The sequence below is a fragment of the Numida meleagris genome, chromosome 1 (genome assembly GCF_002078875.1).
Source record: "Numida meleagris isolate 19003 breed g44 Domestic line chromosome 1, NumMel1.0, whole genome shotgun sequence".
Taxonomy (NCBI): Eukaryota; Metazoa; Chordata; class Aves; order Galliformes; family Numididae; genus Numida; species Numida meleagris.
The window spans coordinates 167093898-167120199 of NC_034409.1; the positions used below are offsets into that span (position 1 = coordinate 167093898).

At 41.9% G+C, this 26302-nt stretch overlaps 2 protein-coding genes across 6 annotated transcripts in view; one reads left to right on the forward strand and one right to left on the reverse strand.

Moving 5' to 3' along the window:
• Positions 1–4108, forward strand: part of LOC110402348 (histone-lysine N-methyltransferase SETDB2-like) — a 36927-nt gene extending 32819 nt beyond the window's left edge. The window contains exons 26-27 of the mRNA XM_021404374.1: positions 504–575; positions 3207–4108. Of these exons, the coding sequence (XP_021260049.1) occupies positions 504–575; positions 3207–3346 (212 nt within the window). The 3' untranslated portion in view covers positions 3347–4108. The remainder of the gene's footprint in view (positions 1–503; positions 576–3206) is intronic.
• Positions 5091–26279, reverse strand: RCBTB1 (RCC1 and BTB domain containing protein 1). Of its 5 annotated transcripts, XM_021376356.1 has the most exons (13): positions 26128–26279; positions 22101–22251; positions 21535–21685; positions 20887–21053; positions 18541–18699; positions 17384–17491; positions 16259–16401; positions 13337–13527; positions 10676–10802; positions 10045–10196; positions 9307–9437; positions 5910–6059; positions 5091–5822 (listed from the first exon to the last, which is right to left on the reverse strand). In XM_021376356.1, exons 2-12 carry the CDS (start codon positions 22242–22244, stop codon positions 5919–5921), a joined length of 1614 nt encoding a protein of 537 aa, XP_021232031.1. In that variant the 5' UTR covers positions 22245–22251; positions 26128–26279; the 3' UTR covers positions 5091–5822; positions 5910–5918. The 5 variants fall into 5 exon arrangements, with proteins under 5 accessions (XP_021232031.1, XP_021232021.1, XP_021232041.1 ...); XM_021376346.1 differs by having other exon boundaries at positions 5091–6059; XM_021376366.1 differs by lacking the exon at positions 26128–26279 and adding an exon at positions 25901–26107 and having other exon boundaries at positions 5091–6059.

Sequence of the window (26302 nt, forward strand, 5' to 3'; positions counted from 1 at the left end):
TTGTGTTTTTGGCACAGCCGTGTCATAGGGGGGAGCTGCTGCTAACTCAGCATGCTCTGGTAGGCCTTCTGACTTTGAATTTTGAGGCCACGTTGTACCCATTGGCGTGAGCGTTGGTAGGATGGCTGGGGGGCCCAGCCGAGCTCCTCTCCCACATGGTGAAGAAAAGAGCAGTCCAGGAGAGAACCTCCTGATGGTCCTCTGCAGGCTTCCAGTGAAATGGACACAAAAGGCCTCCGCTGGGAAGCTGAAGCATAATTCTGGCATGGTTGTTAACGTAAGACAGTGATAGCCATGTCCTGTGAAAATGTTGTCCGGAATTAGAAGTGGTATGAGAGTGTTCGCTTGGCTTTTCTTAAAACCTCAAGCAATTGCTATAAGGTAAGTAATTACTGTAATGTAATTAATTAATTGAAGTAATTTGTGCTGCATCTAATGTTGAGTACTGCATTAAGCCACCAGTTGTGTAAACCTTTCCTCTGTGATATTATCTTTTCCTCCAGAGTATGAAGAGACGGTCATATCGCTGTTTGACTGTGGACTGTTTGAAAACATACTGACCAATATTCATTCGGGTATGTGAATTACGCTGTCAGCGTGGTAGCACTTGGTAGGGTTTTAGTATTTTTAGTATTAAGGTTATTCTTCCGAGAATTTTGTTAAAATTACAGAATCATAGAGCATGCTGAGTTGGAAGGGACACACAAGGATCATCAAGTTCAACTCCTGGCTCCACACTGCACCGCCCAGCATTCAAACCTTGTGTCTGACAGCACAGACCAGATGATGCTCTTTGAACTCCAGGAGCTCGAGGCCGTGCCCGCTGCCCTGGGCAGCCTGTCCCATGCTCGCTGCCCTCTGGTGCAGAACCTGTCCCTAACCCGCACTTGCCCCTCCCCTGACACATCTCCATGCCGTTCCCTCAGCGCTGTCACTCTCCCCCCCGCTCCCCCCCCATCTGTTTCTAACTCTAGATGTGTCGATTTCCCTCACCTTAGTCGGTCAGGAGGACCTAGTACTTCTCAGCATTTCTTTTTTTTCCAAACATAAAACTTATCATCAGACAGCCTTAGTACTTAGTGTACCTTCAAGCCCTATATCAAAGTTGTTGCCAAAGAGGTTATAGAGAACTTGCCCTAAAATGGAGGGAATGCTGCCACTGGAAAAAAAAAGCTGTTGCTACCTGAATTGCCAGGCCCACGGTATGCCACACGTGGCTGATGGATACGAAGGGGAGGTTGGTCATGGTTCCACAGCTTTAAAGAACTACAGCTCTCGGCCCCAGAGGAACTTCTCTCTCTTGCAGGATGCACTGTGCCCATTTCTGCAGCTATTTTTCCTTCCTGAGCGTGGAAGACTTGTTTGCAAAGTTGTTCTGGAAGTTGCCTTTATTACGGCTTTGCTCCTTTCTGATGAATACCATTCTTGGTCAGTTAAGAGCATTACCGTGAGCACAGCTCACCTGCAGCTGGTGGCATTTTTAGCATGTTCAAGAAGGAAGGTGAGAATGCTCCAAGAGTGCAGTGAAGTCGAGTGGTTGCTTGGGAGCCAGGAATGGAAGGAAACACTGGGGCCGGGGCTCAGCCTCAGCTACTTCAAGCAGCAATGTTACAACTTTTCCAGGCAGGTGCTTCTCTCACTCAGTTCTTTAATTTATCCCTGGCCACAGGGAAGTTAGAGTGAGATTGCTAGCTGCTAGGAGAAGCAGACTGGGTGCAAGTTAGGGAAAACAAACAGCAGACGTCAGCTTCAAACACTGAACCTCATTGTTAGTTATTTCCCTTTTGCTTGCCTGAGAAAGCCAGGCCCTACCTTTTGGTCTCCTGTTCTTGCATTTACATTCCTCTTTCAGCACGGGAGTGACTGGTGCTGCTGCTACCTCAATGCAAGCTTCTACCAGTGCCTCATCTGAGGGCAGTTAACACGTCTCTGCTCATCGTCCCTTAGGTCACACTTCTTTCACAGCTGCATATTGCCTCCTTTTCTCAGCTTACAGGAGAGATACCGGTATTGCCGCCTATGGGGGTGCTGGTGAAGCCTGTCCCCTCTCCAGTTCCCTGCTACTTCTGAAAATACATATCAAAGCTGGTTCCAAAGCTTACTCAGGTGGCTGGCTGCCAAATATGATGACTGACTGCAAGGGAAAGCAGCGATGAGAGCTCAACTGCATCTCTCCTGAGGCAGAGTGAGGGTGAGGTGCCAGGTGCCCCTTAAGGCAGGAACTGCTGCCCCGACTTCTCAGCACAGTGGCCACCCAGCATTCTGGCTGCCTGTTTTCAACTTGTAACACTCTACCTTATTGGACAATTTACTTATGAATGCACTATATAAGTGTATGCACGTGCGTAATTACCCATGTGTACATACAGGCAACAGCAGGAAGGGGCTTTCTTAACAAAGAAAAAGGAATGGAAGGCCGACAGCTTTTTATTTTTCTCTAAGCCGCAGCTAAGGGTGGTTCAGGCTCTGCAGTTTGGAGTGGACTGGAGTAAACTGGAGCTACTTTCCTCGTTACAACTAATTTTACTGTTCAGGGTTCACTGACTCCTCTATGTTTTTGTTACTGCAGCAATTGCTTCAGTTAAAACTTAAAATTAACAATATAAGATTCCAGCAGGATGTGGAAGCAATAAAGCAAAGCTGAACTTCAGCCAGGTGGGGCTGTGCAGATAAGCTGAAGCAGCTGGGTAGTGCCATGAGCATTCTGGCAGCAAGCGTTTGGCCAGAAGCAGGTGTGTTATGTGCTCTTAAGTCCTGGGGTGAGAAACCTAGTTGATGGCTTTGGTTGTCCAAGCTGGCTCTCCTTTAAGTTTAAAGCTTGGTTAGCTGAAATCCACTGGGCTTCTAAATGTGCGGTCTGTAATGCAGACAAGTTATGAAGTGACTTGTTCCTTTGGATGACTGACACTGAATGTGCAGTGGAGCTAGTTTTGAGACACAGTGTGGCAGGTGAGTAACTCTGTGCCTTGGTTTGTGTTTTCTTTTGCCACTTCAGTATTTTAAATCACCTCCCTCGTGTGACACAGCCATCTCTTACTGGAGAGGCACAGAAAGTGCAGCACTCAGAAGGCAGCGGTGTCGCTAGGCAAACTGAGCAGTAGGGGCCTTTGCAAACCCTCTGTTAATGCATATTTCATGTGTTATAAATAACTAATCTAAAAATAAAAAACAAAGAAAAGCTTTTATCCCTTTCTTTTCCATAACAGGGACAGAGGAAAAGATCCAGGAACTGCTGGAAAGCAGGAGAAGACTGGATAACCAACTGGAGCTACTGCGGGAGTTAAAAGAAGTTTCCCTCCCCTCCCAAGAGAGTGGTGCCAGTACGTCCAGTACAGTGTCCGAGTAACCCCCATGGCTGTTGGTGATGGTGTCAATACTCCACATTTTCTAATGACGGGAACCATATAGAGCACGGCTGGTCAGTGTGTAAGTGATTTCCTTTCCCCCAAGCCAGGGCCACAAGCAAAGACTGCGTGTTTTTACTCATTTTTATACCTCACTGTTGCAATAACTTGAAGTTGTTACTCTTTAAACTTTACTGTGGATAAGCATATTACACATCAACCCGTAGGCTTTTTAAAGCTGAACAAAACCCTCCACCAGGACTTCTTCCTTCAAAGGCGAGGGCCCATTGGCTGCCACAGAAAGCTTTTTCAAGTCACTTTAATTGCAGCAGTCTGTCCTGATGGCGTGAAGTGGCTGCTACACAGTGTTGTTTTAAGGACCACAGTGCTGCTCTGGCTTTCCAAAGAAGATGAATCAGCAGGACATGCGCTCAGAGAGCAGACTTCTGCAGTGTAAGCTGGAGGTTTTTTAATAGTTTCTTGATTGACTGCATACAATATTAGGTCTGCTGTAGCAGCAGTGGTACAGTGGTGGTTGCAGGCAGATGGAAGCGGTTGGGTACTACGCTCTGATCAATGTGTAGTATAAAATGGATCAGACAATGGGACTGTCTTCTTCCTTTCTTCGTTAAGGAAGGATACAACTTGATACAACTTCCCTGTGTTTTCTCTTAAGAGCTACTATATTAAGATGGTTTGAATACAGTAAAGCATTGATTAATGACAAAAGATTAAGTTAATGAAAATAAAGTGTTTTTAAGAAAGCTGTGTCTTTAGTGATGCTCAGTAGCCCCACTGTTGCACGGGACATGGCATAGGAGGGGGGAGGCTGTCACACCCTTGTGTTTAACTACACCAGTGCTGCAGAGGGAGCACTGAAAGGTGCACGGCCCTCAGACTATGGAATGGCACAACAGGCTCCAGTGCCAGCCTGCAGCCTCCTAAAACAAAGGCGCTGCCCTTCACTGCATTAATGTGGAGAAAGGATTATCCACTGGGAATTACAAGGAAGCCAAGATGCAAATGCACCATTACTGGAAAGAAGTAAAGCTCAATCAACTTTAGGCTAATTCTTTTTCCTTCCTTATTGCAAGGACCTGAATTACTGACGAGGCCATCCCTATACTGCTTCTTCCCACTCACCAAGCTCAACCTTTAGTCTGTAGTTTGCAATCTGGAAGGCACTGTGCATTAAAACTGCTTTTGATGCGTGGAAGCATTTCTTCACACACTCCTACACTGAGCTCTTCCTGTCATGCTGTAGAAGATCCCTGGTCTCTCTTACACTATGAAACTCTTAACTCTGCAATGCTGAGCAAAGTTTTAACCCAAGAAGCCAATCTGCAGTTAACCTTAATCTAACCTTCAAATTTAAACTTTTCTACCCTATATTTGGAGACTGTGTAATAATACCTTTAAAGCACACAGTACAAATACTAGGTGTATGTCTGCACATGGCCACTGTGAGGTTACAGCGTCAGCATTTCCCATCCAGACTTACCAGCAATGAAATGCACGGACTGCAAGCACCAGGGACTGTGCTGGTGCCTATGAACAAACTTGGGGGGGCGTTCTGAAGTGGAGATCACAGGCACAGATCAAGCACAGTCAGGTCAGTAAGAGGCAGTAATACATTTATCTGGGAGGTTGGTGGTGGTTCTTTACTAAACCAACTGATGTGCTGCACATAACACCAAAGCTTGACATTTTCTTTGAAGTCCGAAGAAGTTTACAAGCAAACAGGTATAAAAAAAAAAAAGTGAATTTTATTGCATGTAGCTTAAATTTATACAATACTTAATTGAAAAATGAAACTAACACTTTCTGAACAGTGTATTCCTTTCCCACCAAGGGAACCAATTAACTGAAGTCAAAGTGGGAAGTCTTCCCATTAACTGTCATGAATATTACTCAAGCAGATTACACAAAGTATACGTAACAACTTACATTGAGTTATACCCAAATACAGAGTTTAACTTCCAACTAGATCTGCTAGCAACCCCTTTCTTCAGAGTTACTTTTGTCAGTTACTTTTGCAAGCTTTGGGGATGCATTCTTTTTGCACACTTCTCTAAGCACCGAATACAGTTGGTTAATTACACACAGCAACTGGCAATTTCATTCACAATCATGCAACTGCAGTAAAAGATAGCCGTGCCCTTTGGCTCTTTATAACCCAGAGAGCTAATGATTTAAGTGACATCATTCCGGGGCTCAGAACCCCAAAAGGCCAGTGCCTCAAAGAGTAAATTTAAAATATTAGCAGGCAGTGCTAGGAATGGGAGTTCCTAGCCTCCGAGTCCTTAACATCACCTGGTGTCTCCTGCACGCTGCAGTCCTTACTCTTCCCTTCAGAACTCTCGTGCTAGTTCCTCCATCCAGGTTTGCTAAATGTGAACGAGTGCGCAGCTTGGCATTTTCACAGCAGTTCACTCTTGAGAACAGAGAACATTTCGCTGTGGCCTTCCACAGCTTCTGCTACAAGAGACCAGGTAAGGCTTTTACCCGCGCAGTCACACCGACCTGGTCCATCTGCAAAACATCCCACAGATGCCCGTAACTTACAGCCTCGTTTCAGTTCTTGAAGGCTCCACATTTACTGGCTTTAGCAATGAATTCCTTTAGCAGGGGACCGTCCATTTGCCAAAACGCTGTCGTTTGTGTCACTTCCGTCAGGTGGTTGACACAAAATTTAAAGCAGAAATCCTCTAAGTCCTAAACAGAAAAAAAAAGAAAAGTCTCGTTATCTTTCTTCCATGACAGAAGCTTACATTCAGTCTGGCACAAATGCCTTTCTGAGCTTTACTTCTGCAGAGAACCAGACAAACTAACCCAGCGCCTTTCAACCTTTTCCCCCCTGCCTCCCAGCATCCCTACATAAACACAACAGAGAAGAAAAAGATTCTGCCCCCCTTAACAAGGCTATGAGGACAAAACAGCTGTAGTTTGGTTCTCCGGCTATAGCTGAAATCACAGAAATCAGCTATTCTGAGCAACACGTATTTTTTAGATTTTCCCCACATCAACTGTTTTGTCTGCGTTCACTGACAACAGTTAAAACCCAATACAAATAATAGGAATTGCTAGGGGAGCGAAACATAACCGAAGGAACTCGGCTCTTTCATTCCATAAGATCGACTCTAATCTATATGTAAGGCTGCTCAACTCCCTGCTTAATTACATAAAGCCTTCAAGTTGCACATCACCAGGCTCAATGCAAGTGTATACCAGGCAATTTTAAAGCAAAGTGTAGGCAGAAGACCTTGCATGCATTAGAATAGACCCAGGTTACACAGTGCTTCACAGATGACCCAAGAAAAAGCAAAGATACGCTGTGGCACAATAGGGAATTTCTTGCAGAAAGGTTGCTCTGAATATTTAGGACTACTTGGAAGTGCCTTCCATTTAAGGATTAGAAAAGCCTCCCAGACAACCATCACTGCACCCGCATGATGTCAGAGAGAAAGGATGTCTAAGAAACAAAACACAGCAGTTGACAATGTAATGTTGACCATAGAAAGCTTCCCGCTCAGACTGATCGTTTCCAACTCCCCTTGGAGGAGGAAATCAATTCCTGTGGCACAGAGCAAAGCTGCTCTAAGGAAGATGCCACAGCCCTTCCAGAACAGCAGCTCCCCGTTCTGTTCCACTTTCTTGAGCGCTTCACCAACTTATGGAACCGTGCTTTCCATGCAAGAACACACCCTTCCTTAGCTCAGCAGACTGGGTGCTGCAGTAAGGCACAGCAAGCCTGGACATTAGGAAATACTACTGTTCTGAAAGAGTGGTCAGGCGCTGGAATGGGCTGCCCAGGGAGGTGGTTGAGTCACCGTCCCTGGAGGTGTTCAAGAAACATTTAGATAGAGCGTTGGGAGACATGGTTTAGTGGGGTTATTGGTGGTAGGTGGATGGTTGGACTGGATGATCTTGTAGGTCTTTTCCAAACGAGCTAATTCTATGATTCTATGATTCTAAGCATGCAGAGCTCTTTAAGCCACGAGAGGTATGACAGACTGGTTGCTATTCAGATTTTCATTTAAGGTCAACATTGACAACTAGAACAACTGTGTGCCAGTGAGTTCTTGACACAACAGTCACACAGAAACGTGTCCTGGCCTAACACCAGGCTTTCTGAAGCTGCAGATCTTGACTTGTATGGCATCTGTGCAATGAAAAAAGACAAGCTTATTAGAACCGGACACTGAGGGTTTTCTTTTAAAAAAGAACAGAATTAACCAGCATTTCAAACAAAATTACATCATACACATCACAGTATTTTGCACTGCTTTATTAAGAATTCATAAACCAAGTCAATGCAACGGAAGCATACAACAAACAGTATTCTTTTACTATTAAGAAACTTTGGAAGATTCAAAACTCTGTATAAAAAAGGCTGAATTTCATTTGTGGATGGATGCACTCCCAGCAAGTTGTGCTTAATACAGACTTGAGTGAAAAAAGGCACAAGGTACATCCAGTGATCAGTTTTAACCTTCCAACCAGAAGCAGACCTGATCTAGTTCGAGCCACTTCCTCCACTCACTCAACCCCCAAGAGTACAGGGGAGTTTCAAGTCCCAGAAGCATTTTAAATTAGTGAATTCCTTTTACCTGCTGTCTTCCAGACACTCAAGCCCTTAATTGAACTACATCACCCAAGCAATTTCAAACTCTGATCTAGTATTACTACACGTTTTTAATTACTGCTTTACGCAAAACAAACAAAAAAGGCAGCCCTTCAGTACTGCCCATTCTCTCCTTGATGAAGCATTTGGGCCAACCGCTCTCACTTCATTTCCAGCTTCCCTTTACAGGCACAATCAGTCACACTGAAGACCCATTCCACAGCAATCTTCTAAGGCTAAGATACAGAAAGCTTCCCGTTTCCCATGAACTTCCACCAGTGCAGTCTTTATTCACCGCGGAGCTGAAGCCATAACTCAGACATCAAGTCAGCCCTTCACTAAGGCACATCAAACTAGCAATGCACCACAAGGCTCTGAAGTAGGGCTGTGAAGTAGCTGTGTTGGGGCATTTCGTGTCTACCACTAGGTATTAAGTGCAAGAAAAAAAGCATGGACTTCATTCACTGAGAACCACCAACTGCTTTACAAATAGCAAGTTAAGAACTAACTAAGCTGCAAACACAATGCACGGGTACTATTTTGAGCACAAAGGACTGAAGAAAGCCCAGGGATACTTCCTGATTACACGACAAAGCTGCATGTTAGTGATCTACTAATGCAACCAGACATGTCGCAGGGAAGTTTCGCTGGCCTTCCTCCTTTTTCACACGCTGTTCCTCAGTCCTCACAATTAATTAGGTTCATAAAGCACCTGTAGTCTTGCCATTTCACTAGCATAATTTAAAGACCAGAAGTGTATTTAATTTAAGTTAAAAGAACGTGGAAAATAACCACTCTCCAGACCCTACCACCACACAACATCATGTGTAACCCTACAAAATAGATAACTTGAAACTTACAAGAGCTTCTTTTCATAACGTGATTTTTGCTTTGTTTTTAAATCCTTCCCTTGTTTGAGAGTTACTGTTATCTTCTCTTTTTTTAAGACCTTTTTTCCTTCCACAGAAATAATAATTCATGAAAACTGGAACAGCATTATAAACTTTCACCATGAACCAAGCAATGCAAACACTGACAGATACCAAGTCTCTACCTGTGACTTAAGTCACCTTTAGATATCTGTGTACTAGTTCACCTTCCCTGCACCCCTCCTCTCTGCAAAGCCATATCCCTCCCCCCAAAAAATACATAAAAACTGTATTAGCAATGAACCTCTCAGTATTCCAAAGGCAACATTCTCAAATCCTGAAAGTGGCAGATAGTGCTATGTGATACTAAGTTAGAGCTAGCTTATATGAAAACATGACTGACTGCTTTCCTCCACAGTTAGGTCAGAAAGGAGCCACCTATTTAAGAGATTGAACTTTGGAAGTTTACCTCTGCATCATATCTGACAGCAGCAGATAGCAATGAAAATGCATTTTCCACAGTAATTCCTCTCTTGATAATGTGCTGACACAGTTTTTTCAGTCTATTTTCACAGTATGAAGTAGCCAAGTCCAAAAGCCCTGCAATTAAAGTGTCATCATATTAGTCACACGCAATTATTTCTGCCCTCTCAACAATTTACCCCCGGGGCACAGGCTTTCTGTACGCAGTTCTAGATGGCTATAACACACTTCTTGCAAGTAGGCCACTACTCTTATAAATAAAAGAGTATTTTACTACCACGTAGGAAAAAAGGCCTTTCTATTATCCACAGGCTGCAATCCTGCTAGTCTCTGTAAATAGGCAAGCTGTTCCACTGATTCACATACCTAAATGCTTGAGAGTGGAACTGTTGCAAAACCAGCACAACATGAGCAGAAATGTACCCCTGTAAAAACCTGTGCTTGAATCACAGTTTGTTCTTAGCTTTGCTACTCACATTTCCATTATTACATCTAGACACATCCTTTCATATTATCCTATATTGTATTCAGTAAGGTGTGCAAGTACTTTACGCATTACTTCCGCTGTAGCAAATTTGTTACAGTGGTTGTTTAAAGGCAGCAGAATCAATCAGCAGTAAAATGCATGATAGGACTAGAAGCCTACGTTAATACATTTGTTCTTCGTGCCCTTTCTCAGTTTGTCTGGATGCTGCTGTCTAACAGAACTGGACCACAACAATACCTATTGCATCTTCAGGCGGAAGGTCCACACTGTCTGTATACAAGTACTCGAGAAAGGCACGATACACAGGGTAAGAAAACTGGTCTATTTCTATCACTTCCTTCATATCCTCATTCCAGTAGGACTGAAACATGGTTCTGAAGTGTTCACACCTAAGAGACAAAGACACCATCTGGAACACTACTGTATGTACACACGAATGTAACATTATAGCCTCTCTGAAGCAAGTATTTGGTGCCCTCTACAACAGTCACATATATGTTACCATATCACAGCCAATGGGCCACATTTTGGTTCCTAATACCGTGTACATTGTTATAATTGTGCACAGAGATAAAACCAATGCAACCTATGCTACAGAAACATTTGAGTATACATTGCAATCGGACTAGCTTAACAAAACTTACTATTCTGGTAACAACAAACAGACTTAATGAAAACTGAGTATGGATTGTTCTAAGGCAGAGTTTTGATTCAATGCCTTCTACAATCACTTCATTTAAAGTGATTACAGATACACAGTATAGACTGCAGATTTAAGATGCCACCCCCTCTTATTCCCCCTCTCCCCGTAGATGCAACACTAAAAGATTTTTTTCTTTAAACAGGAGCTGTGAAATACGACCACTACCTGATTTTTAGAACAGCTTTGTGAACGTGGATGTACTTTCCATCCACTCGGAACTTTAGGTCTGAGGTTTCCGGGCTGTCAAACTCCTTCTTCAGAGACTCTGCTACTGTTAAGAAGTCTTCTTGCTCTGTAGAAACAATTTTTAAACAAAGAAAGCACAAGTAAGCATCTTATACAGAACACATACATCACTGTAATTTAAGCTACCCACTGAAGTAACTGAATGTCAAGGAAAACAGGTCAGTATCAGGGCTCAGATGAATGAACCTGTTACCCTTTTCTGTTGGCAAGGACTGCTCTGCAAGGTGCATGCAGCAGTGGGCAGCAGTCCCCATTCCAGAGCATTACCCAGCACCATGGAATTTCTCCAGTACCTGGAGAACTTTTGCTCTCCATGCGTGGACCAGCAATGAAATTGGCAGTCTTCTGGTAGCTCAGCAGCAGTGCTGGGTCAGCTCTGCTCTGCACTAGCATCTGGATTGCACCAAGAGAGACCAGGCTGCAAACCTGGCCAACCTGCACCACCTACAATTCACTAGAGACACAGCAACAACCTGCAGGTTGTTTGTTCGACTCTCTGCCAGAGCTCACTAATATCCATTATCACTGATGCTGTGATACTCAGTTTATCAGTCAATTATGACAACATGAGATCAGCTGCAAGAAGGGAGACTGTACTGAGAACACAGTAGCTACTTCGAAGGATAGAGAACTTCTGCAATTTTTGAATGGGATTAAAGCTCTGAGATCACAGCACTTTGACAGTTCTTAATATTAAGGTCCATTGCAGCAGCCTCAGAGACGTGCTGTTTTGCACCCCTAGAAATCCTAGCAAGATTGGCAGCACAAGCTGGCTAAGACTGTAGTAAAGCAAGAACTCTGAATTTTTAGATAACCTAACTTTAACCCATTATTTTAAGCATCTCAGAAGTATAAAGGAGAAAACAGAAGAAAGGAAAGAAAAAATGCTTCCATTACAAAGAGATATAGCTTGTCTCCGGCAACACAGGACTGGGTATCGATCATCCACATGCTAACTACTTTTCATAACTAGGGACAGCTTAAAATATACTTACAATATATGTAATATACTGCCATATAACAAACTGCTGTAATAGACAAGATACATTTCTGCCACAAAAAAAAAAACCCAGATCTTTTAGTTTACTCTGCATGGATCATCCACAGAACTGGCATCACAATGGGGCTAAATAAACCACGTTCCGATCCCCCTTCACTTGCTCATGTGATTTTTCTCCTAGGTCATCAGCTTAGTTTAAGCTACGCTGATGATCAACTTTCACTCCAAATACCTTAAGTCCATTCCTCAAAAAAGGCTGCAGATTTGAACTCCAGTACAGCCAATCCTGAGTGACTGACTCATTTCTTTGGCAGAGCCATCATAATTGGAAGGAGAACGATAATCTTTATGCAGACTTAGCTCTCACTAAGAAAAAGCTGAGAAAATAAAGTTTTTATAGCCTATTTGAATAAAAGAGGTGAAGAAGGAAAAATATATGTAGGATGGAGATTAAAATGCTCAGAGAATTAATGCTTTTGATGTAAATATTCAGTAATTGCGAATATTAGGTTAAGAATTAAAATACAGAAAGAATATTCAAACGCCTTTTATACTAAATCTGGGAATACGTAATAAAAATTGAAAACTTAAGAGTTACTGAAACTGGGAAGATGCCATTTAGAGCCTTCACCACCAGGAAGAGACAACAATTCAGGACAACCATCAGACCTCCGCAAAGGGCAAGAGCAACAAATATTTCATGGGATCAAAAGACTGAGGAAGTGGGATAAAACAATACTTGGATTTACCCAGAAGCTGACCATTGCAACTTGATCTTCTATCTCCGGTAAGCTTATTTAGTTTCCTCTACAGATGAGACGCTGTTACTTGGACCTCTACAAGTGTGCAAGCGTGCTAAATGAGAAGTTATGGTGGAGAAGCCAGGTTGGGAGAGGAACTCTTAGACAGCTACAGGGCTGTCCACAGATAAGAAAAATATAACATACAAAGGTAAAAGTATGAGTCTGGTGAAAAGGTTACTTCTGCCTTCCTAGCATGAAATGTAAGAGAGTTGCTCTTTCACATTCATACTGAAAGAGTAAATACTAAGGAGGAAAAGCTGAAGACAACACTTACAATTCAAAGCCACTAGCGACCAAAGTAACAAAAGTCAGGAGCAATCTTCCGAGCAGAAAGAATTATAAGAGTGATAAGTTATGTTTACTGATCTGGGAGCCATTCCCTGCCCTGAGCTGAAGCTCAAACAGTAAGAGCACAAGAAATGCACAATTTTCACAGCGCAAACAGGGCTCTTTCTGGATGTTTACTGGCAAACAAACAATCTCGTTAACCCCATTCTAGATCCTTGGCTGAAGGAGACTGCTTCCTTCAGTAGAAGGATGGAAGAAAAACAAAAAACAAACAAAAAAAACCCACCACCACCACCCCCTAGAAAGAACTAGTTTTAATCGACAGTGCTCCTTAAAGCAAGAACCATCCTGAAACAGAAGTGGTATAGTGTAGTAACAGCCACAAGTACGCACAGAGATTATAACACTGAACCAAATTTTGTAAGAATATTTCAATCAATGCAATTTGGTTCTTAGAGCACTGGCTGTTATCTCAGAGCTTGTTCTCACCTACTGAGAGAAGACGCCACATAACAGCAGGGGTAGCAAAGCAAGCAAACACATCGTCAGTGCAGGCAAAGTGAGTGAGGTGGGGAAGGACCACAGACTGGCCACGGCACTGGCCCCACATGTACACCTGGCCGCTCTGCGTCTTGGCAGCCGAGGTGTGAGCAGAGTGGCAGGCTGCAATCTCCACAACCCTGCAAACAGAAGAAACCTTGTAAGATGCTTCAAGAAATGGAATCGAGTGACCTTCTAAGCACTGCACCAAAATAACAGCTGACAAGCTACACATCTACATTCCTGCACTTCTTTGTCCTGCACGATTCTGTCTGAACAGATAATTATTTAACAGTTGCAGTTATGTTTTCAGATTACTTGTAGATTTTATTGCAATCAGACATTGCTTTGTTGTTGTCATTTTTATTGGACATTTCTCCATCTCTTCCATAACGATAGAAAGAAGATGAAGAAAAACAGTATTTCCCCACCCTCCTCACCTTTAAAAGCAATACACATCAGATACCCATTCTCAACAAGAAATGCTTATGGAACTAGCAAACCTCTAGCTACTGAACAGTCTGGAAAGTTATAATACTACTATGGTATTGTAGAGCACTTTATAGAACTTCTTTCAAAACAGACAAAAAAAAATCTCTCATTGTGAAAATAACATCTTATGTATTTTTCAATAAGCCTGTTTTTCAAGAAACGCTTCTGTCCCTCTTTTAATCCTTGCCCCCTGCCCCACCACCTCCCTTACATGTAAACAGAGATCTGATCTACTGCCTGTGATTCTGGCTTCCTATTTTGCTGTTATTTTCATAGAATTACAGAATCATTTGAGTTGGAAGGGATCCTTAAAGGTCACCTGGTCCAACTCCCCAGCAATGAACAGGGACACCTACAGCTCCACCAGGTGCTCAGAGCCGCATCCTGCCTGACCTTGGGTGTCTCCAGGGATGGGGCATCCACCACCCCCAGACAACCTTTCCAGTGCCTCACTGTCCTACTTTCCTTTCCTTAATGCTGAAACTCAGTTTGGAACAAGTTTCTGCTCAAATGAAGCTCTGTCTGTGAATACACACTTAACTCCTCATTCTTGAAGAGTGATCACTGTCTCTAAAGTAAAGTCTTAAGTGTGCATTTGACGCACCCATCTGTTCTGTTCCTCCCCTTGCTCACGTAATCCCTATCTTGCTATTTGGAGAACCAAGAAGCATCACACCTCCACTAAAAGGACTGCCAAGGATATTTACAGCATCTCTGGCCAGACAACAAGTAAAAACCAGTGGAAGTTCTAGAGTAAGCTCAAAAGTAAAAGCTATGCTTTCCTGGCTCTCCCCCCATGTTAAAAATGCATCAAAGGTCTTTATGCTTCTCTGCTTTTCTTGTTTCAAAAAGCAAAAAATCCAACACAGACCAATGGGACAAATAAATGTATAGCCAAACCGTCTAAAAGCATGCATATCCAAGTGTTTATTCCTTTACAGAACAATATTCTTGATAAGAATTTTAAGGCCTTGTATATTTTAGGTACAAAACTCTTTCAACGTAAAAGACAAAAAAATCGAAAACAACTTTCAGCACAGGTATTGGTAATATACTAGCTTAGTATAAAACAATACTTTTATAGTAAATGTACGATACAACATGTTAAGTGTATACTTACAACAACTCAACAAGTGTACCTTCACAACTGTGTCTCCAAGCTAACAAACTTCAGTCCAAAAATCCTTACAAGCTATATGGGCAAAGTTCTTTAAAAATAACATAAAATGCCATCCAAGGAACTGTCAGCAACTTTATGCATAAATGACGGAAGAGTTACATAAATGAAAGGATCAGGAGAAGCATTAATATGCTTCATGGGAAATGACAGCTCGCCCACTTGAAGTACTGTTTCCAAGGGAGTCGAGTCAAGCAAGATGAGTACATGTTCAAGTGACTTGTCTCTCCCTTAGATTCCAGCCAGAACTTGAACATTTTCTTGCTCCTTTCTCCCTCAGCCTCTCTTCAGCAGAGAGGTGCTCTAGCCTCAGATCATCCTTGTGGCCTCCTCTGGACTCTCTCTAACAGCTCCACCAAATGAAATATTTCATTTTGCTTCGCTAGTGCCAGTTCCTTCACAGACAAGCCAGCCTCGCTTCAGTGGTTTCTGCTGTGTTGGCTTCTACCTTTATTCCAGCCCCCCTCCAAACTTTTTAAAGCCCTTAAATAATCCCAGCATTGTGCACTTTTTCACTGAACACTAAGTGTGAGAAACAGGAATAAAAACTAAGATTATCTTCAGGTATACATATGGGAGAGAGGTCCATGTTTCTAAGTGAACAGGAGTGACATAAGAGCCATAGGACTTATGTCCCAAATACAGTAAGTGCTGAAAGAGGGTTGACAACGGTCATTCTTTTACGAACCTGAGAAATTGCTACATGGTACCACTGATGAAAGCGGTAGTGTCTACCCACAGCTCTAGCAAGTTTGCAAACTGAGCTCTGTTTCCATAGTTGACTACTGTCCAGAGAGCCTCTCAGAAACCTGATTTTCCCTCATTTGTCACTCCTTTCTGCCCCCCTCCCCTCCCCTTTAATGTAGGACTCAATACAGATTAAGAGCTTGGCTCACTGATTTCATAGCTCCAAAATGTTGATCAAAAGAACCACATTAAGAAAAGCCTAACACTTGGTCATTATTTTTCAGCATTGGGAAAGCATAAAATGTTTACTTTCAATAATCTTTAGAGAGAGCAAAAAGCACTCAGTCTATAGAAAAAGTAAGTTACCATTCTTCCCTGTGCTTTTTAACATCAGCAACAGAAATACAATCCACTAAATCCCAAATTCACATGCTTCCAATGCTAGAGACCACATAACACATGCCCAAATATACACAGAAAATATAAATACACAGAAACAGCTTCAGAAAGATTACCTTTCTTTTTCCATCATGATCTGCAGCGGGCTTAGCTGGTTACTTTTATTGCCAGTTCCCAGCTGCCCATAAGTGTTAGCTCCCCAGGCATAGAGCAAACCCTCATCTGTTAGTGCTAGTGTGTGTGCATAGCCACAGGCAATCTGTAAGTAAATGTATAAGCATTATTACTAAACAACAAAGAGACAAGAAGAAAATTACCACACACATTACCTTAGTCTAGCTGATGTTAAACACCCCAGGCATTCTTTTATCTACCTATCTTTTATCTAATAAAATGTTATTTCTCAACACTTAAAGCTAGCACAAAACACATTAACAGTAAGCAATGGAAAACCTCCAGCTTCAGCAGTTTAGGGTTCACTGGTTACTCTTCTTCAGTAATTTACAATATGGTCTAAACATACAGAAAGCACAATAACAGTGTTTTCCTACAGGAATTAACTATTTATTATCTTAACTTAGTAGTATTCTACAGAAATCATGTTAGAATCTCCCTTACCTTTATTTGCTTTCAATTGCGGACTCCTTATACAAAGAACAGCAAACTTGATTATCATACCCTGCAACTCTTCAATATTTGTGAATTTGATAATTACTATGTAAGCCATGAGAGCTGCAGCACCAAAGCCAACAGTCTCCTTGACCTGTTCAACCGGAGTTACCAGAGAACCTTGCTAAAGATGCAGGAAATCCCAATTAAAAAAAAATTCACTCAAAAAAAAAAAAAGCCCACATCAATGTCATCAGCCCTGCAGTCCTTTTTAAAGGGCTAATTAGAACATTAACGTAGAATCTAATGGGAACATATTCGTTCTCTTGTTTCCCTTCATTTTTGTATTTGCCTAGCGTAGCTCACTCATACGGTTTTGTAACAAAGATGTAATCTTTATCTATAACATAATCTACTCAGTTACACTAGCCAAATGTTAAGCATTCATATTTACAAAAGCATGCACTTTATGGAGTGACTACACTTTTCTATAAGCCTAATGCAATTTGTAGGAGCCAAATAAATTCAGCATTGGAGCTGTGAAATCCAGAAGCAGCGATAAGACTCCAAAGATACAGTTGTAACAGATGCTAGAAACAGGAATGCATTCCTTATTTCCATATTAGCCATACCTGGAGTATACACACACCATGTAGTGCTGCCACTCTGCACGGCGTTAGTTGGTTGCCATTGTTTCCAAGACCAAGCTGACCATTACCATTGTAACCCCAGCCATAAACCTAAAGGCAAATGGAAAACGAAAGTAAGCCACCCTTCTAGAAATACAGAATATACGCTCTGAGCTTCTTCAGATTTAGTATCAAGCACAAGTCCAGAAAGAATATCTGACTAAAAGAAATCTGTCCACTATTTCAAAAGGAATACAGGGAGGGATAACAGATACTGAATACACCGTACAATCGATTGTATTCAACTTTTCAGTATTGCATTATGTTTTAAATACATTTTTATTGCTTTCTAAAATACATCTCTACAAATACTAAAACTTTTGTAATGACACAGATTTTAGTTTATTGCAAGTTTTAACAGGTTTCGTGGACTTCCCCCCCCCCCCCCCCATATTTTCCTTTCTCCCCGTGTTTAAAATAAATTAAACCAACACATGGATCAGGTTTATTTAAGATGAAGTCCCCAGCTTAGCTTTAATTTTTCCTTTAGCTTTGTTATAGCTGACAGAAGTCAAAATGAAAGCTCGTTTCAACCTCAAGGACCTTTACAGCCCTTCCTGTCACAAGAAAATGTTACGCTCTGAGACACAGTACATTTGGAGTTGCAGTTCAAACTTAGAGGGAAGTTAGCACTGTAAACTTCTTATTTGAAATGGGACTGCTGCACAATATTAGGGAAGTGTTCAAATTCTTCCTTTTTTTTTTTTTGAGCTGGCAGTTCAGCAGCATGTTCAAGAAGGATCATGCCCTGTATTTTTGCAGAAAGATTAACTATTTAGTTGTGCGTGCTTTCAAAAGTCTAATCAAGACATATGTTCAAGAAGCTTCTGAAATAATGAAGAGATATTTAATACAACTGATCACATTCCTGCAGATGCAGACTTGATGGAAGTCATATTCCAATGCAGTTTTTGCCAAAGATGGAACATCTACCATGAAGACAGCACACCCAGATAAATCAGCTTCCCTTAAACCAGTCTCAGTTTCCCTTCTCAGTACTGTAACTTGAGCACTTCCTATCAGCATTCATTCCATGCTCAGACCTTAATGTCTTAAGAGAAGGTAACAGATAGAGAGCGAACGAACACAGCAATGCTTACCTCACCGTTGTTTACTACAGCCATGGAGGAGGTCTGACCACAAGCAATGCCAACTACCACTTTACCCTGTAAACAGTTGGAAACTCTCCGAGGAGTTGGCTGGTTTGCTGTGGATCCTGATCCAACTTGACCACAGTTGTTATAGCCCCAAGCATATAGCTGTCCATTAAAAAAACCACACAAACAGAAAACCGCAGTTTAAGACTTAATAACAGTAATAAATAATAATCTTACTATAGCCAGGATCAGAATGGGTGAACCAACCTATTTAACTAGCCAAAATGCTTAAGATAATTTTCATCTGTTTTAAATTAATAAACAGCAACACAACTGACCCGACAAATAAGAACACGGCACTTTTTCAGCTTCTTACTACAGAACCAGAGCGTTTGGCTTCAGTCAATACAAGGAATGTACTTGCACCTTAAATATAAGTTGGACTAGAAGAGCAGAATGAATGGACTTTATGCCTACATGATGTTGCAAAAACATGAATTCAAGTGAAAGTGATTTGATTCCCAAGCCCCCACTGCTTAGTACTCGAGAGAACAATAACCTAGTTTACAGTCAGATAATCATACCTCTTTTTCAATCGTCCAAGAGTTGTTAAAGCAGCTGGTTTTATCAGGTCACGCATCACAGTAACATAACCTTGTTACACAATGGCATTAATAAAAAGCAGCATTTCTGACAGTTCCAAGTTTGCCAGTGGCACACAGCTAATACATATTAGAAAAGCCTTCTTTCATGTGAAAGTCCAAAAGACAGGAAAGCAGTTTGCTATATAAATACAGCTTTGGACCTTCAGTTTCTTCACTATTTGTTACTGGAGTTATGCCTTTGGCATAAAACTATTTTTGATAGCTCTCTGATAAACCAGACAGTTAACAAGGTTGTCCTCTCGGAAATACCCACCAGAGAGAGAGTTCACCAAGCCAAGAGTCACACATCAGTAACAACAACAGAACAAAACAACAGAACCCCACAACTCATTGATCATGCCTAATCTGAAAAGAAAGTATGAGTCTTTTGTTTATTGTTACTTGTACTTTCCAGATCTTTGATTCCTACTGAATATTTTGATCTGCAATATGTCTTTCAGCAACAGAAATGTATTCACAATTTTTATTTGCACTGCATTAAATTTACACTGAACCAACCGTACAAATCAGTTATTCCAAGTATTTCCATGAGTTACTTCCAATTCCAATGCCTCTCTGAAACTTCAGGTCAAGTCACAAGGCTTTCTGAAGCCAAATCTTAATGTAAGTAAAACTCCACTTCAAATATTTCACCACTCTCAATCTAATTAATTCTGAAACAGATAAAACCTCCGAGCACAAATAGACTAGGCTACGGCCAATGTATTATAAATACATCCATAATGTACTTAAGTAGCCATAATGGCTAGCCAGCTGCAAACATCAGCTCCATGGGAAGTATAAAGAAGCTTCCCCTCTCCCACTGAGATTTCAAACATGTTATGTTTATTATGAAAGACAGCACAGCCACCCCAGGCAGCTACCACATAGTAGCTGACACCAACAGTTAAGCTAATACATGAATACCCTTGCCTTCCCACACAGAAGAAAATTACGTATCAAATTTTATCATTCAATCCAAGCAAACGTGACAGCATGAAGATCTCTCCTAAACACATGCTCTCCTTTCAGAGATACAATGCATTCCACTTAACTCAGTGGCTTTCCTACCCTTAAAGCAGTGATCAGCTACTTTGTATTAACTGTTGCAGTATGACTCCATAATAAACCATAACTCAGAGGTGCTCAGATTACTAGGATAGAAAGAGTTGCAGTTTCCCTTTTCATCATTAGAAAGGTTTGCGCTTTTTGTGTTTTTGTTTCTTTTCAAGCAGAGTTGACTCAAGCTTTCTTCCATACGGTGAAATGCAGTTCCAATCACACACACGCACTGGTCAAATCTGACTAAATGGAGAATAATTCGACATGTTTCCCGTGACACATAGCCTCAAGCCACAAAAACAAATAGCACAAAGCAAACTTGGCACGTGAACCAAATGCTCGCTCAGCAGCTATACACAAAAGTGTGTAGAGATGTGCAAAGCAACATTCTTTCCACAATAACAGCGGAAATCAGGAAGACTGCAAGAAACAGACTAAAGGCCAACCAGTGAACACAAGCAGCTCAACAAAGCCCATAAATGTCAGAATTGCAAAGCAAGTAATAATCTCTGCTCTGAACTAATGGAGCCCTAGGTTGAGGCAGCAATAGAAAAGGTTACGTTGTAGCCACTGCAGACTGCAAGGTCACCTACACCACTCACTTCAAGAAGGAATTAAAAGATTGGAACAGGTTTCAACTTACATCCCCATCAAACGATAACGCCATGGAATGATGAGAGCCACAAGCTACTTCAATCACTTTCTTTAGTAACAGATTTGTGCAGACTTGAACAGGAGTAATGCCCTGATTGGTTGCACCATTCCCAAGCTGGCTGTAGCCATTATGTCCCCAAGCATACACTTCACCATCTGCAAAAATATTTAAGTACGTGATAAAACTACCACAAATTCCGAGGAAATTAAGATAGACAATTTTAAGGATTGGAAAGTGCCAATAAGACAGTAAAAGGACACCAAAAAGTAGTGCAAATAGTACAAGAGTCCTCTGGATGCTGACAAATTATCTACCTTGCATACAACTATTACATGTATCACAGTATGACCTCTAGATTACAGTGGAAATACGTGAAAGCACACAGGTAAAACCAAGTAAGCTGTAACTGATATCACAAAACTCTACAGTTACCATGTAAGAGAGGTGTAAAGGAAACTTAGTACTGAATACATTTGGTTTCACTTCAGACCGGCGAAGAGCCCTTAGTGTGCATTATTATGTGCATTATTATCCAGTTAACAAATTCACACAATTGCCTTCTAACCCACTCTTGTGGAATGTAAGCAGAACTTAAATCTGTAACTTATGCTTCTCTATTAAACATTCATTTCCTACCTTCAGTGCAGAGCACAACATGCGGTCCACTTCCATAACTGAGACTGGAAATCTTCTTTCCACATAAGGCTTCTAATTTCTTTGGTACTATTGTGCTCTGACTGTCTCCAGTTCCCAAACAATTACTGCAGTTCAGTCCAAAAACAAACACCTGAAAAACAGAGTAGGACTGATTTCAAGTGACTTACACTCAGATGTACACAGATTTGGTGACATCCAGGTCTTCATGAAGCCAGGGAAGAGCTTTACCATGGACTTTTGAGGGTCATAGACTTCACTCACAGAAGTTAAACTCAAATGTCAGCACTGGGGCACTCAGGAAGTTAACTAATGAGTCCGCATGCTTCAGGCCTGTGTAGGCCAGAAAGTCGGGCTTCTCATTTGCAGGAACTCCACTATTAAAAGTGTACAACTGTAAAAGTGGAAGACAGTATTGGCATTTAAAAGCAGCTTGTCAAGAACAGCTACAGCTGTACTGCTGGGGACTCAATCCTACAACTTTCTGCAGGAAAGAAATCGTACTCTACTCAGGCTTGCAAAATCTGCTCCATTTTACAGAGCCTTACCTCATCATTGTGCGTTATGTATATAGCTTCATTGGCTGATGTACCAAACACGCACGCTTTCCGAATAGATGCTATTTCTTGAGGTGACAGTAAGGTAAATATTGGCCACTTTCCCACATCCACCATGATGTTACTGTGTCTCATGAAGTTTCTGCAAGTAAGATGACAATGTCATAATTAAAAAAAGAAAAGCTTATCAAAGGTGTACTTTATACTTTTATCAACAGGCAGTGAAATCATTTCCTTTAAATGAGAGAAACGATGTGCTAATCGGTGTGTCCAAGAGTATAACATTTCATTCTATATGAAATATTTAATTATATTTCTATGTATTAAGGTGAACAAAAAACAAATGACTGGGGTAGGACACTAGAAGAGTGGTCTTTGCTTGTATATCCTGTTGAGTAAACTATATTCAGTATTACTAAACAGTCACCATTCCACAAGACAAACTTGCTAGTTTGCGTAGTTAAATAGTGAAATACACGGGAGAAAAAAACTGATTAAGAGAAATTGTCATCGTTTCTTACTTGGAAACAAGCTGAAAACAGATGCCTGGATATAGATGTTATCTGTCAGTGAATACACATGTGTATAATACATCCTTACACAATACTTCTTCCTAGTTTCCCCAGGATAATCGCACCAGCTCAAGAACAAAGCTGCCAGTCAACAAAACCCAGAGAGCGTATTTGGGCCTTCAGTCTTGCCCATAAAAATTATACCACTGTTAACATCCTGGAGGGAATCTGCCAGTGTCAATCTATGATCCATTCCCAGAGTTACCAGCAAGTTTCATGGGATCGAAAAAGCACTCATTGGAGAATTCCACAGAATTCCTTGATACTTAGTTCTTTCCTTTATTTACACCAGATACGCTTGCTTCCGATGCTTGGTTCTCAAAACTGTGCTGACAAGCAAGGAAAAGTTCCAGAAAAAGTGCTGCTTAAGACCAGCTGTGAATCCTGCAATGCAGGATGTTCAGATGCTACTGAACACTTAAAAGAAGACAGCAATGTCTTGCTCTTTTGAGAAGACCAAGTTCCAACTCAGTTCATTCTTGACTTCACCCACTTAATTTACCCTAAGCAATACAAACTTGACAAGAAAAACATTTTTTTTTCTTAACTATTCTAACTATTTATCTGCCACTACCCACAGAAACGCCCAACTTGGGGATAAGCACCATTTTTTCCCCCATCTAAAGATGGATTCCCTAACAACCTTAGCCACTTTCCTAGGTTTCCAGTAAGAGTCCTTGGGTGACATACATATACGTGTGCAGTGTACTAGGCTCACTCCAATTACAATCAAGAATTCATTTCAGTCCCAGAGCTAGGTGAATGTGAGGAGCAATGAATATGCAGAGTTTCTTCTGGGCAGCTCCTTGCAGTGAAAGGCTGATCCAGAAGACCTCAGACACATCACTGCAAGCAGCAGCACAAAGGGACACAGCGTCCTTCACTCACCTTCCTGTATAACACGAGTAAATGAGCTAAGTTTACTTGAGCTGATAATCATGCAGAGACCTGGAGCCCACTATAACACACACCTCTCAAAACCTGCACCTTAATGGGAAGTTTTTAAGTGCAATGCAGTAACGAATGTACCAGTTGGAATTCAAAGCAATGAAGTTATTTTAATCTGTAGGCAAAGAGTCACCTCCATACATCAGCTAACAAGCCATTGCTTAGATTCTGTATGCAACACAGCATCAGTTCTCAGGAATACCTGTCATTTATGCATCAGTATCTACATTTAATGCCCACGTTTCTAAGCAAGGAAAACGAATATGAGAAATCCTGGTCTAGTAACAGATCTGGAGGTTGGAGGTCCTACCTGTGGGAGGGGGGTTGGAACTTGATGATCCTTGGGGTCCATTCTAACCCAAGCCATTCTATGATTCTATGAGATCCTTGTAAGTACAGAAGGCATAATCTTAACCTTGGTGCTCTGGTAGATATCACCTTGCAAAACACTGCATCCCACTCCTCTTGACTGTCTTTATTTCTGCCACACGACTCCGTGATAAACAACAACACACCAACCATACTGCTTTATGTCACATCTGTATTCCACTACTGCAGAACTGACCAGGAGAGGGAGCTTATATCAGCCATGCCTCTTCTAACTACTTTGACATCTTTGAAATTATCCAACAGTATCAGTAGCCAAACAGGAACAAAAACAAAGATGATTGTTTGAATTTCAGTGATGCTAAAAATAAGCAAGAAAGGATGACTTGTTGAAAAGGAAACTGAACTGGCCTCACACTGTGCTGAAAAGAAGCGGCATCATCAGCACTAGGGAAAAAAAAAATACCTAGAGCTGTTCACAACAACAACGAATAACAGCCCCATGCTTTCAAAGATAGAAGCCCTTCAAATATTCTGTGCTGAACTGCTGCCTATGCATTCAACATCTCACTAGCTTGCTTTCCACAGGAACAATATGCAGGCTGATTCCGAGCGATACACAGCATGTATACACGAACCCCTGTCGAACAAAAACAAAACAAAAACAACAAAACCCAGAAGACAATGTATACAAAACTGTTTTAGATGCTTTTAGATAAAGTTTTACAGAGTTTATAGTTCAGCTGAACAAACAGACAGAACAATAACACAATATCCTACTGGGAAAACAGTATCCGTTGTCATCAGAACAAAAAAATTTAGTTAAATCCTCAGAGATTATTCCCTTGTAAATGTTATTTGAGAACAGTTGAGCGTTTGTGTCATTCCTTCCTCAGGCTCCAGCTTATTCTTACTCCTGCACAGAAAAACAGCAGGCTGAGGCCTTCATTTCCCCTACTGGGAAATCAACCAGCAGTGAGAATACAAGAGCTAGATATCCAGATTCAGAAAAACAAGAAATGATTGGCAAACTTGACCCTCTTTTAAGCACCCCTCAAGCAAGAAACAGCCAAACCCTAGACACAGTGGTTTCCTAGACAGAAGGGTGGTCTTCCCCATATTTTCTCTTGTTCGGTTGGTTTTTAATCTCAAGTTTCAGCGCTGAGAAGAGGGAAACAATGCATGCTGCTGACACTGACAAGATGCACAAACTAAGTGACTTTATTGTACTACCTTTTTGGTGGCAAGGAGAATGTCACATCCCTGAAATCACGTGTTGTAACTTATTACCTTACGTAAGACAAGATGCCTATGACAATATGCTCAAACCTCCGCGTGCAGATGATTTATTTTTGGATGCCTTTTTAATGGCAATGCAGGGAAAGACTATGATCTGGCAACCAGTCCTCCTGCTTGCTTTGAGCAACTGGCTGAAAGAGATGCAAGCACAAACCAGCACATACATGAACACCATTGAACACAAAACCGTTTTAACCACACAATAAAACCCTTACTAGGATGACCGAGTCGGTCAACCACCATAACAAGTCACAATGTGCATTTTCTTTTTTTTTTTCAATAAGAAGCCGAATCACTAGTGCAACTTACTGAAGACATTCGCTCTGAATGAGATGCCCTAGGAAACCCACCTATATTCCAGCAAGATGCATACAGAAATGAGAATTCAAAGGACCCACAAAGCCACGCTCCAAAGATTTGTTCTCTCTCCCAAATGCTGCTTTTTTAAGCACCGTTCTGCTCCAAAGGCACTCCCACACAGCCCTCCGAGTTCGAATGCAGAAAGCCCACATTACCTTCTATCAGCAGGCTCCAACTGCCTCAATTTAAAAAAGCATTAAAGATCACTATTCAGAAGACTCAGGACCTAAAAAGACTAATTACTTATATAAAGTCCAGCGAGGAAAACAACGCTGAGATCCTCACTTTTCCAGCAGGCTAGACCTCTGCCTTCAGGAAACGGGCAGCAAAGGGAAGGCTGAGCAGAAGGTCCTGAACTTGGAGGCACAAAACCCGTAAGAAGAAGCAGGAAGGTGCTCGCGGAGCGCCGGGCAGCGCTGTGTGACAGCCGCAGCCTCACAGCGCCTTGACGGAAGAGTGGCGGGAAGGGAAGGGCCGGCCCGGCCCGGCCGCAGACGCCTCGCGCTCCTCACCCGGCCGCTGCCGCATCCTCCGGGGCTGCTCCCTCCGAGGCGCCTCCGCGCACCGTGGCCCGTTACGACCGTTGCAGCTGACTCGCGGCAGCGCGCTCCAGCACCGCACACGTGACAGCGACGGAGCGAGAATTGGGCGGGGGGAAGATCGGGAGGGGGAGGTGTCACGTGACGC